Source organism: Pseudorasbora parva, chromosome 2 (assembly GCF_024679245.1).
Source record: "Pseudorasbora parva isolate DD20220531a chromosome 2, ASM2467924v1, whole genome shotgun sequence".
In the NCBI taxonomy this organism is placed as follows: domain Eukaryota; kingdom Metazoa; phylum Chordata; class Actinopteri; order Cypriniformes; family Gobionidae; genus Pseudorasbora; species Pseudorasbora parva.
In genome coordinates this window covers 38,791,017-38,804,562 of record NC_090173.1, presented here as the reverse complement: position 1 = coordinate 38,804,562, position 13,546 = coordinate 38,791,017, and the positions used below count along the sequence as shown (strand labels likewise).

At 37.5% G+C, this 13,546-nt stretch overlaps 1 protein-coding gene across 3 annotated transcripts in view; it reads left to right on the top strand.

Annotated features, from left to right (window-relative positions):
- llgl1 (LLGL scribble cell polarity complex component 1) overlaps positions 1–13,546 on the top strand; it is a 44,362-nt gene that overhangs the window by 20,516 nt on the left and 10,300 nt on the right. For all 3 annotated transcript variants that reach the window (XM_067419590.1, XM_067419574.1, XM_067419582.1), the window contains exons 6-14: positions 4,642–4,804; positions 5,211–5,346; positions 7,022–7,076; positions 7,172–7,326; positions 8,820–9,037; positions 9,671–9,738; positions 9,827–9,980; positions 12,079–12,183; positions 12,712–13,004. In XM_067419590.1, coding sequence (XP_067275691.1) covers positions 4,642–4,804; positions 5,211–5,346; positions 7,022–7,076; positions 7,172–7,326; positions 8,820–9,037; positions 9,671–9,738; positions 9,827–9,980; positions 12,079–12,183; positions 12,712–13,004 — 1,347 coding nt within the window. The remainder of the gene's footprint in view (positions 1–4,641; positions 4,805–5,210; positions 5,347–7,021; positions 7,077–7,171; positions 7,327–8,819; positions 9,038–9,670; positions 9,739–9,826; positions 9,981–12,078; positions 12,184–12,711; positions 13,005–13,546) is intronic.

The window sequence follows — 13,546 nt, the reverse complement described above, 5'->3', positions numbered from 1 at the left end:
ACTGACTATTACAGCAAGCCTATTACCCGTTATTATTGATTTAAAAGAACCTAATGTGAAATATAGGAGTTTTTTTACTGGGACCTGTGCGTTTTTGTATCATTAGTTCAGTGTCTCTTATGGGAGCATATAAGCCCTGCCAGCGTGAGGCACGCCACCGAGAATCTCGATTCCTTCCTTTATTAGAGAGTAGAATATGTTCAGTCCCCTCCCTCTGAAGCTTTGAATATTCTGTGTTACTACTGAAGCTTCAAAGCTCAAAAAATGGTATTAGGACCAGCCCTAGATAAAGCTTTTTGTTAATGTAAAAGGCTTGCAAAGTTTCAAATAACAAAGTGCACAACAAATAAAGGTCTCCTAAAAGAAAGATCTGATTCTGAACTACTGAAATGAGTCATCAGCAGTTTCAATGTCACTTCCTTCTAAAACTCTCGAGTGGTCTTCGGTCACTTTTGACAGGAGAATTTTATGTCTTGAATTTTTAAAAATCCTAGCTTCGTGGGAATGGGGACTTTCATGACACTTGGAATGTGAACACACAAAATTGAGGGCATGATTTGAACAGGCTAAATAGTCCTGAAAAAAAGAATTGGTTTATATATATTTTTTTGGGTTGAGAATATAATTCATTAAACATTTTTATTTTACATCTTTTAGCTGAAGAGAGGCCAGTTGCTATTATTAATATAGTAACTACATGTAACAAGGACATACTGTATTAGCATTACATGCCTGTTTGTATTCTTCATTAACTGCCTGCAAAACACGTCTACTTTGACCTGACCTCAAACACTAGTTGTAGCTGAGGCCTGGCAGAGGTTTGTGTTGTGTTTGCTGCACTGCAAATCCACTTTGGATGAACTTTCAAAGGATGAGGACTCGCTGGAATTGTTGCACACACAAAAACATCACAGTCGTAACTATTCGTATCAAGTGCTGAGGAAGCCTCCGGAGCTGAAATTCAGATATGATGATAGGCATTTTGTGTCTGACATGTGCTGTAATCACAACAGACTGGGCCCTCTGACCAATCAGAGCAGAGCAGGCTCTCAGAAAGGTGGGCTTTAGACTGAATATTCGAGCAAAACGTTTGAGAAATAAGGTAAAGCGCAAATTATATTATTAGTGAGTTTTAAGTGACTTTGACCTTGGATACATGTAAACCTTTTGTAGGAGACTTTCAAAACAAAATTATGAGTCTTTAAAATAGAGTAATAGGGGCACTTTAATATGTAATGTCATGAGTATTTTTAAGTCTCTGTGACTCAGGATGTCTACATTGGAGTCTAATAAAGATGGCAGTGCAGACAGTCCACACCTCTAGCCTCATAAAATAAGCATTTGGGGATTCCTCCCATCTGGAAGGACTATGCATGTGGTTAATGAAGCTGCAGCAAGATCACTTGTTTATTTTCTTTCCCTTCTTTAGCCCCTGTCCAAGCTGCCTTTGTCACAATTCTCTCATACACTTTAAACAGGGAATGGATCAAACCTTCTGATTGACCCTTTTTAACCTTTATGCCCCCAGCTGTGGTTGTCTGTTACTCTGTCAATAGGTTATATGCAGCTTTAGCTTTCCTGTCCCACTGCCAAGGCACTGACTTCACACTGCCACAGTTAGATGTTTGGAGTTCAGGGCATTGATCCTTGCGATCTGATGAGATATTTAATCCTCTGCTATTCAGTTGTCATTGTAAGAATTTATAAATATTTAATACATCAGTCATTAGGAAGAAACCTGTTTTTCCTAATGGCTATAATTATGTCTCTTACAAGGCAGGAAATCACACTAGCTATTCATCTTACTCTTTAAAGACGTTGTTTAACTCTGAGATAAATTACAGCTTTCCCACTGTGCCCTGTTGCAGATATAGTCTGGGTGGCTAAATGTGGACCTCATCTGCCTCTGAGAAACCGTCAACTGCTCATTAACTTGGGGTAATGGGCATCCTATCTGAGCCACTGGTAATAAGTATGTGTCAGCCAGGAAACTACTGAACAAAATGCTTTTGTACCAAGTGCCAAATCTTTTGGGCAACAGCCGAGGAGGCATTTAAAACAGAGGACATGAGCTTTGCACACTCATCTTTGAGAATCATCAGGATCCGGAATGCCTGAGTATAATTTGTGGTTCAGTAGAAAAAAATTGTTTTGTAGTGTTTTAGTTTTTTCTTTAAGGCATGTTGGGATATCTAGATTGACATGTATATGAGTTTTAAATCTTAAAAGTAGTCTTCAGAATACTTATTTAATTAATGAATACTCAGAAAATGAATAATTGGAAAAATCATGGAAAGATCATGTAAAAAATATCAGATTTATTGGTCAAAAGGTGTGGGTACATTTTGTTAAAGGGATAGTTTAAAAGGATAAAATTGTTGTCAGTTACTCACCCTCATGTTGTTACAAACCCGTAAGACTTTAGTTTATCCTTTATTAATTTTAATTTCAATTTTTTATATTGTTCTTTATATTGTTCTCTACAACTTGTACTTAGGATATGTATTTAGGGAGTAGTTAGATGTTGTTTTAAATGGAAACTTGTAATTTGTCTTCCCCCCCCCCCCCCCCCCCATTTACCCCATTTATTATTTTATGTCGGCGCACCTCCTCAGGGGCAGAACAGCACGTCTCTGCTTGAGAAAGTCCAAGCCAGGGATCCCCCTCACCAAACCCCTGTCAGGCATACCTGCTATTGCTTAGAGGTATCCTTTATTAAAATTAAGGTATTTTAATAGATTTTATTTATAACACTTTTCATTCCGAAGAAACTCAAAGTGCAACAATGGAAAAAAGGAAAAAATAACAAAAATGAACAGAAAATTCTTCAGTTCTGCTTTAAACTGGTCCAGGCTCTGTACTGCTCTCAGCTCACTGGGAAGGTGGTTCCAAAGCCGCAGTGCAGCCGAGCAGAAAGCTCGGTCTCCCATGGTACGAAGCCTGGTGATGCGGACTTGAAGAAGCAAGTGGCCTGAAGATCTGCAGGTGGAGGATTTCAAAGTGATAAGTTCTTGAAGATATGGTGGTGCATGTCCGGTGATGCATTTATCTGTGAGCAGGAGGATTTTGTAGTTACTCCAGGATGAAACAGGAAGCCAGTGCAATGAGTGTAGGATGGGAGTTATGTGATCATATTTACGGATTCTCATAAGGACTCTGGCAGTGCTGTTTTGGATGTATTGAAGCATCTGGATATTTCTGTCAGAAATCCCACTGAAGAGTCCATTTCAGTAGTGCAGCCCTGGTGGAGACTAAGGCATGGACAAGTTTCTCTGCATCTGGAAAGGTAAAAAGATTTTAATGAAATCGGACAGGTTTCTGACAGAGGTTTCTGACAGTCTATGCAACTACCACTTTGACATTTCAAAAAGTTCATCAAGGGTTCATATAAACTAATCCATGTGTCTAAATTTTCTGATGAGAGACAATCACTTTATAAGAGAAACACATTAAATTTAGGCTTGTAGTGGTAGTGCTTCGATAGTCAATGGAGGGACCGAAATCTCTCAGATTTCATTAAAATATCATCACGAAAGTCTTATGGGTTTGGAACGATATGATGGTTAATAAATGATAAACTTATGCTTAAATTCAATTTTATTCAAACCTTACAGCCTTGTTACACACTTTCAGTTTTTTTTACAAATACAGTTTAAGAAATCTCAGATAAAACTGCAAGATCTCCCATTAACTTTGACATATTAATAATGTATATCTGGGAGCAATAATTTCAATGTTGCCATACAAGTGACTATAAACCAGTGGTATTTCTTTCAAGAAGTGCAAATCTGTTTCTATTTCATACTTATCTTTAAATATTTTGTTTATTAAACTTCAGTTGTTTGTGTGAATGTTGTTTCTTGTTTTTTTTATTCCAAGCCATGCCATTAAAGGGCTCCAGTCCTCCTTTTCCATGTGCTTTCGGCTTTTCCTCTCCCCCTTCATGGCTACATCTCATCCCGACTCTGTGGGTGTACCATGCACATTCCAGCTCTTGAATCCATGCCACGGCCACAGAGGAATCCCAAACTGTGGCTTTTGATTGGTCATCATTTGTCTGGCTTTCAAACTGAATTTAAGCATGTCAGCGTCTGATAGTGTTGTGTCAACTTCTGCCATGGTACTTTTTGCATTTGAACCACTGATATTTTTTTTGAGTTGTTTATTGAACTTTGCGTTTTCTTTCCGTTCACCCCCGCTAGACTTTGCAAACATGAATCAAGAGTAATTGTTACCAAATGTTCAATACATTGTTCTCAAAGCATGCAGCTTGGTTTATTCTTCGCTCACTGAACCCCAAGACCTGCAAATGCTAGTGAAATGTTTTTCCACACAAGTCTGCGTATCAATCTGCTGAGAATAAAAGTGCTGAGTGAAGTTTTGCAGTGAAGGTTTTGATGTGTTCTTCGGTAGCGTTCTGTGTTTGGGGAGTTAAGTAGTGTGTACTCAGATTTGGGTTTTTCACCAAGTGCAGTTGAGCGGTACAACAAAGAGAATAAATCTTCGAAATGTTCTCTGGTGCAGTATAGCACTTGGTTTTGTCATTTTTATCTGTAGTTTTTTTTGTATCTTTGATGTAAACTGAATAAAATCGTCTTGTGTGTACCTTTTATTCACATGTCTCCTTACTCCCCTCTTCAGCGTTCCAGAGGAGTACAAGTGTGGAAAATCATTGGGTCCTGTGGAGTCCCTGCAGGAACATCCGAAAGACTCTGATAAAATCCTCATTGGTTACAGCAGAGGTCTGGTTGTACTCTGGGACCTCAACAGTCGCCATGTAGACAACCTTTTCCTGGGAAAGCAGGTGTGTGTGTGTGTGTGTGTGTGTGTGTGTGTGTGTGTGTGTGTGTGTGTGTGTGTGTGTGTGTGTGTGTGTGTGTGTGTGTAAGTTTGTTTGATGTCTCTCAAATGTCTCTTCAAAACTCTTTGCGGTCATTCACTTGAAAAACATTGAAGTAAAATGGAGACATAGACATCAATGTTTAAAGTTTGTTCTGTAAATGTCAAATAATTGCACTCCTTACTTTCAAAATGGGGAAGGTTAAAAGATCTGTCCAAGATTGATAACACAGCTTAAATTGCATCTTTAAATCATCCGTGCTTGATGTTAAGACGGTCCAGATGGTTTAACTCAAACCTTTTGACTTCCTTTCATCGTCTTTGGTCCTTTTTTTGAAACTGTGTATTGTGTGGGACTCTCATTCTTGCAGCAGCTGGAGAGTTTGGTCTGGGAACGGTCCGGGAACAGCTTTGTTAGTTCCCATAGTGATGGCGGATACATGGTGTGGGCTGTCAGCAGCAGCAATCCCTGCACCCATGACCCAATCTCATCCACCATACCATATGGTGAGCCGAAACACATGCCAATTACACAGCCCTTTCCCTTTTCCCCTTGTTTCACACACTCATGTTTTGTTAGCAGTGAGTTTGCTGCACAATTATATAAGAAATGATTTAGCAGCAAATCAGAATATAAGAGTGATGAGAAACTAAAGACTCGAGTGATGGCTGCTGCTTTCAAAAACATTAATACTGTATGACAACAATATGAAGCATGAAATGTATTTTATCCTTTAAATATGGTGTTATGTACGTTAGTCAACATCACTGAAGTCAGTTGTATAATGCCTATACATTTTGAACAAAGCCAAGTTCCAATCATTTGATACATGTCTGGTACTATTTCATTCATACTAGAGCCCATAAATTCCCATACTTTTTAGAGTGGCATACCTCTGATGTACATAACGTCTGCGTACCCCCTCTCTCCCGCTGTCACACCTTTTATGTGGAGGGACAATATCTTCCCCCTTAAATGGATTTTTGGGTGCATAATTTTTTTTTTATAATTTTTTTTTTTTGCAAACTATTAAATCTATTGCATGTTCTGTCATTCATTTTTTTAAATTCCATTAATTTTAATCATTTATATAATAAATAAAGCAATACATTAAATTACAGTAAAAGAATCATTTCAATCAAATGAAATCAACAAAAGCCATCTTTGCACTGCAGTGGCACAAGCTGCATATAAATGTATTTACAGTTCAATGCTGCTAAGAGGTGGCATGAATACAATTACAATGGGATAAATAATGTTATGATGTAATGTTATATGTAAAAAAAAAAGTTCAATGGAGAACAATGAAATTATGGTTAAAAACAAAGTGACACTTTAAAATCCCTTTACTTTTTAAAACTGCCAGTTGGTGGCTGAGAGTCATCGGGTCATTCATTTGTTCCGTAATGAAGCCATGAATGGGTCATTGAATAATTGACTCTCTCAATTTGTTTAAAGCCGTGGATTTGTTCACTAACAAAACATTGCTGTGTGTTGCTTGGAGACACACAACAGTTTTTCTGTGGTTTTCATTGGAACTATTATTTTGTTTCAGAATAGAGCGAACAATACAATGTTTAAAATGTACTTACCCTTTTGCTTGTTGAAATCTTGTATCAAATGTCATATTTGCGATCATGTAGATATTCTGTGTATATATACATATATGCTTGTGTTAATCTACTATCAACATTTAAAAACTATTGTGGGTGCAGGTACTCATAACCCCGGTTTGGGAACCGCTGTCCTAAAGCGTTTACATGACATTTTAAAAAGACTAGCTATTGTTTTAATTCTAAATTAAATCAAAGGTCTTTCATGTTTTGTGTGTTTTTGTGCATGTGTGGATAAACTGTATAATTTCAGTAGCCATTAGCTCATGATGTAATGTTTGTTTAACTTGCACAGTGTCAGGAAGTGTTGTTCCATAGCAAAGCTTAGAGTCTGGTCAATTTTTGTAATATGCCATTAAAATTCTTTTCCAGACTTATTAAAGTATCGTAAACCTCAAATGCACTCTTCACTATTAGCTGATGGTTTGTTGACACAAACCGCTTGGGGATTTACAGATATTTTCCAATTTTTAACATCTACTCTGCCAAGATTTCTGTATTTTTGGTGGTTTCTCTCAAACTCAGTTGGTCTTTTTTTTCCCCTCTTTTTGTGTGTTGTTCATCTCAGGGCCCTTTCCCTGCAAAGCAGTGAACAAGATCCTGTGGAGGACAACAGAATCAGGGTTTGTGCCGTAATGTGTGAGAAATGAAATCCCATAATGTCATGTTTCAGCTCTGCTTGTTTGACTCAGAAGGGTGTCCTCTGTTGTCTCTGTAGAGCTCCTCTAGTGTTGTTCAGTGGCGGTATGCCCAGAGCCAGCTATGGAGACAGACACTGCTTAACCGTCCTGCAGGACAGCAGCCACGTCACCCTGGACTTCACCTCGCGTGTCATAGACTTCTTTACCATTCACTGCACAGACAGAGATAAGGGTGAGTGGGGCATGTGGTGGGGCACAGTGGTTAAAGTTGTGGGTTGTTTTTGTTGTTGTTGTTGAAAGCCATTATTATCATTAGTGTCTAATAAAATAAAATATAAAATTATGTCTGTAATAGGCAAGGCAAGGCAAGTTTATTTGTATTACACATTTTATACCCAATGGCAATTCAAAGTGCTTTACATAGAAATTAATTAAAATAGTGGTAACATGCATAAGAAAAAGAATACCAAGAATATGAATTAAATAAATATAACAAAAATCTATAAATTCCTTAATGTGATATTGCAGCCTTAAGAATCAATCTCAGCAACAATAATAATAATAAATTATTCAATAATTATTATAATTATTCAGTAATAAAAATAAATATATTATTATTGCTAATGATGATGTTGCTGCTGTTTTTATTAATATTAATATCTTATTTACTTATTGGATTCAAACCAGAATAGTTTTATTTAGTCTCCCATCAATAAAAAAACCCTTCACACTTATACCACATTTCTTTGCCGATAGCAGTTTATTCAGAATGATATCTCCCAATACCGATTTAGATTTATTTAATTTAGTTTGAGAGAACATAATCTCCCAACTATACATGGAATCCTCACATTTAGTACATTACTATAATATTAGAGGTTAAAATTAACAAAAGAGCATAAACTATTATATTCAATTGCTGATTATTAATAATAACTGTATACAAACATACATGTATATTAACAGTAAGTAAGCTCATCTCTAGTGTTTTTTTTTTATGGCCCTCTAAGAAACTGTGAACATCGGATAACTTTCCTGTGGTAAATGCAACATTAAGTGACATTGTTTACAGGCTGTTTTACTGACGTCTTTCCGTAGTTGAAACACTGAATAAGTGAATACATGAGGCGTTATACATTTCGGTAAGTTGTACAGTATCTTTCAACATACCTTTTGATGTTCGTGCGTGTTTTTTTGTGCTATAACTTGGATTAGTAGTGCAAGTTTTCACTTCACAATTTTTTCTAACTGTTAATGTGTTCAAATTAGGGCTGTTTAAATGAAAACGCACAACAACACAACATTTTCTTGACACACAGTATTTTGGTACTTTGAAATACAGTGTGACACGCATTTCACCCCCTTTTGATAGGATGTAATCGGCCCTGATCATCGGCTGTTTGTAAACCAGTTGCTTTTATCGGCCGATACTAATTATTCGCTGATACACTGGTGCGTCCATAATAAAATTGTACCATGAATACATGTTGTCATATAAACAATACAGCAGAATCTATACCGCCCAGTAATAGTTCTATGTTCATATTCAAACATGGGGCATTTGCTAAACTGTCACTACTGCACTCTTGATCAGGGCACTTGGACCCGGGTAGTAATAACTGTTCCTGTAATAAGTGTCCTATATATCACTGATTATACATGCATCTGCTAAATGGTTCTTTTTATTTCCTGTGCATGGACTTCAGTTATTTTTGTGCCTCACAGAATTTGATGACCCATCAGCCCTTGTGGTTCTTTTGGAAGAGGAGCTGGTGGTGATTGATCTTCAGATGGCTGGCTGGCCCACTGTCCCTGCTCCCTATCTGGCTCCTCTGCACTCCTCCGCCATCACCTGTTCATGTCATATCTCAAATGTGCCTCCCAAGTTGTGGGAGAGAGTGATCAGTGCTGGCCAACAGCAGTGTCCTCTGCAGAACTATGAGGTGGGAGAATTAAGGATTACTCCACACAGTTTTTCTTTTCTTTTTTTTAAAGGAAATTTGGTGGAATGATTTTAAAATATTGGAGCTAGGATTATTCCTGGTGATAGCTGAAAGTTATTGAGTTCTTTTAAAAAATAACTTAAACCATTTGTTTCAGATTCTTTCAAAATACTGTATAATGAAAAGGCACCAAAAAATGTACTTGCAAATTCTGGATAATGTGTGGAATGTTGCAAATTATGTGTTGCCGTATAACATATAGTTGGCTTTCCTTTGTTTACATGTCATATTTTTTTTCCCTCTTCATCAGAAAACGAAACATTTGTATTTTATATAACAGCTGTTATGTGTATAACGATAACATCGTAAAAAAAACGCCTCCCTTCGTTGTTTCTGTTATATAAATGAATTAATTTAATATAGCACGCTCATACTGTATTTTTAGATTTTATTGCTTAGGAGCAAGTCATTTTGACATTCTGAAATAATTTTATTTTAACAACCTCCAGTAAAATAAAATCTAGCATCAAAGTTCTTATTTAATGTTATTTCATTACAGAATTTAAAGTTTGCCAGATGTTTTTTCGTTGAAGTAGCTGCCCTAAGTGCTTTTTTCCCTCTGTGTTTTGACAGAATTGGCCAATCTGTGGAGGAAAAAACTTAGCACCTGATCCAAAGCAGAAAGAACTGCTGTTGACTGGGTGAGTTATTAAGAAAAGGAATGTACTATTTGTATTAGATCACTGTTTATTTGGATTATGTGTGACTATTTTTGTTTTGTTTTTTTAGTCATGAGGATGGTACAGTGCGCTTCTGGGATGCATCGGGAGTGTCGCTCAAACCCCTGTACAAACTAAGCACAGCTAATATCTTTCAGACAGACTGTGACCACAACGACAGTTTGACACAGGCCGGGGAGGAGGAATGGCCTCCTTTCAGAAAGGTCAGGGATTATTTAGGAGTTCTGATGGTTTTGTTTAGCTTTTAAAACAAAGCTATCACATCATCTGAACACTGAGATTTATGTTATGTTATGTTACTTTATTTTATTTTACTTTACTCACTGTTTTCTTTGACAACAAGGGTAGCTTTAGCTCCTCAGATTTCTTGACCTCTCACTTCTTCTCTTTTTGTTTTCCTTATCCACCTTTTTCTCTTCTTCGGCTTCTCCATAAAATGTCGACTGCAGTCTGGCGTGTGGCCCACTTTAGCTTGTGGGATTCACACTGGAGTTGATTCCGCTTGCACCTTAATTTAAAGCAGACCGTCTGTCTGACGATTAAAATGCTTTGCCAGTGTCTGCTGTAAATGAAGCACATTGCTGCTCTGGATGGCACTGCTGCATTGCTTTTGTTTTATTAGGTTTTTTTCCCCTCCTCATAACATGCACATTCCTCTTTTCTTTGTTCTTGTTTTTGTCGACATCTGTTTGGCAGGGAGCAGACATGGTTGAGGGTCAATGTGTCAAGAAGGGAAGGAAATGGAGTCTTATATTGCTACCGATTGCATTATGTATTGTTCATAAGAATTTGTATGTCAACCTATATGTCTGATGGTTTTTCTTTAAGGCTGGTCTTCTTAATGCTTGGAATAGTTTTTTCCTTTGGGCTTAACTTATCACAAATACAAACAAGAAATCTCACACATGCTAAAGTATATTTCTTTTTAGGCCTACAGTCGAATGCATGGCCTTTCAAAGTGTACTCCATTTGAAAGCATGCATGAACGTAGGCAGTCATCTTTGTCCACTGTCTGTGCTATTTTTCTCCAGAAGTTATGCAATATCCCATTTTTGAGGAATATATAGTGTAAAAACACACCTGAGCCAGTCTCCTGTATTTAGTTGTTGATCTGTCTCTCTTTAATTTAATTTAATTTAATTTAATTTTCTACTGTGAAACGGCCCGGCCCAGTGTTGCCACCTTGTGGAACAACTAGTTAGTTCAAAACAAATTCAATGTGCGTGTGCGACTTGGTGTGCTTTTTAAAGTTTTTTTTAAAACTCTGCTTCCAGAAAATAAAGAACAAAGAATGTGCATTAGGTGTGTATTGTTTTTTAGTGTTTTAAGTTAATATAATATGTAATGCCAAGTCTACAGTGGCTTCATAAATTATTATATTACACATATGCCACATTTCTCCGACAATGCAATTAAAGCCTTGTTTATACTCGACGTATGAGCGTGAGGGTGTGCGCGGCAAAAATGACGTCAGCATCAGACGTTTGCACATACAAATTAGGTGCTTATATTTACAAAATGAGCCTACAAAAGCAGAAATAAGTTAGCTTGACAAGCCAGACCCACATCAAAATGTTTGGTCTGGAAACTCACCATAGACAGGGTTCAATCCGAGGGGCGGGATAAACGGATGTCTTTCAAACTCCCTCTGCACGCAATAGGATAGCGCTACAACCAACCAGAGCAACGAAGGTAAAACGGAGCTAGTTGACAGATTAAACATTCACCGTATCCAGTCGGCAAAACTCCGAACACATCTTCCCTTCTTAAGAATGACTTCAGTGCCGTTCTTTCTCAGAGAAAAGCTTAACTCAAAGTCTTCCAGAGTCACGGTCAAAGTTGATTTGAATGACCGCCGTTCTCCAGCTTCTGTGTTTACTAGAAGCACGTAAGCGGAGTCAGGCAAAAGTTCGATGAAGTTCGGTGCTTAAAGATAATCATAAGCTTCCTACTCATATTTGCCACTTTGTGATGGAGTTTGTGTACGTTTAACTCATAAATACAATTTTCGACATGACTTGAAATCGGCAAAAGTGCGTGCAGTGACTGCAATTACACAAATTGGGCAGTACGTGTACTATTCTGGTGACAAAATTTGTGTCACACTCACTATATGCAGACCCTCAGGTACATGTTAAAACCGAAGTATACTTTGAGCTTTACGATGGACTTGATTGGCTCAATTGTGTTTTTACACGAATGTACATTCCTCATAAATGGGGTATTGCAGCACTTTTTGTGCAGCTTTAGGATCCAATGAATAAGAATAACAATCTGTGTTTGCTTTTCATTTATTTCCAGGTGGGCTGTTTTGACCCATACAGTGATGATCCCAGACTAGGAATCCAGAAGATCAGTGTCTGTAAATACAGTGGAAAACTAGTGGTGGCTGGAACTGCTGGACAAGTAGGATCACTAGTTTTTACTGATTTAATGCAACTATATTTTTTAGTTCAGAAGCTTTGTTTCAAAGCCTAGTAAGCAACCTCACTGCCTACTCTCTATATAGGCAGCAGTCTACCTGTAATGATACATCATAACATCTTAACTCTCTCTGTCAAAAACCGTCTGCGAAACATTGATTCATCCCACCTCCTTAGGGAAAGCCAAGTCCAGTTGAATAAGACCTAAGGGCCCATTCACACCAAGGACGATAGCTATAAAAAAAATGATAAATATGTAGATCTAACATCACAGAGAAACAATTGTTGGAATCACTTTCAGAAAGATTTTTTTTCCCCCAGCTAATGAACGATAAATCCTTGTTTGGCCTTGCTCAAGCATTTAAAGCAGTTATATAATAGTTACCTTTATAGTTCTCATTCTTGGTGTGAACTGGCCGTAATATTGCCTAGATGGGAAGCTCACTAGGTTTTGAAATAGCAATGTCTGCTCAAAAATAAACAAATGCTACAATCTAAGCTCTGTTCACAGGTTATAGTTATGGTTCTTAGCGATGAGAAGTCAGATCACATGCTTGATGTGGCCACAGTGGACCTGCTTCAGGACCGTGAGGGTTTTACGTGGAAGGGTCATGACCGGCTGCCTCCTAAGATCGGCTCGGTAGTGTTTGCTCCTGGATTCCAGCCGGTTGTCCTGGTGCAGTGCATGCCTCCTGCAGCCGTTACTGCGGTAACCCTGCACGCAGAGTGGAACCTCATTGCCTTTGGCACCAGTCATGGCTTTGGCCTCTTTGACTACCATCGGCGGAGTCCAGTGCTGGCGAGGTAACTCATGAGGCCATCCAAGACTGCTGTTTTACTTGGCCAAATACTAGTTCATGAGCACTTATAATCGGTGCTTCAAACTCAAAGCGACTGATATAATTTGCTATGAAGATATTGAAGTTTTATGAATTGGGGATGGTAGAATACTGACCCTGATTTCTTAAGGTAATAATACCTTAATGGTGGAAAACTATAGGTAGAAAAATGTATTAAACTAACATTTGAAATATAGGTGACATTTGTCATGTACAGGCCCATCTTCAAATCAACATAAAATTAATGAACGCATGATAATCTTGATTAGCATGTCTCATCAGAAATCGCATTTTCTAACAATTTCTACAAATATTCTAGAAAACAAACAAAAAAATCTATATATACTCAATAATATATATGTATATATATAAAAAAAGATTTACCTAGATTCACATACAATGTTTTTATATCATAAAATATACTCGCATATTCAGCATCGGTCATAATGTTGTAGTAACAGTATTATATACTAACAACAATACAGTAATTATAATTTAATATAAAAT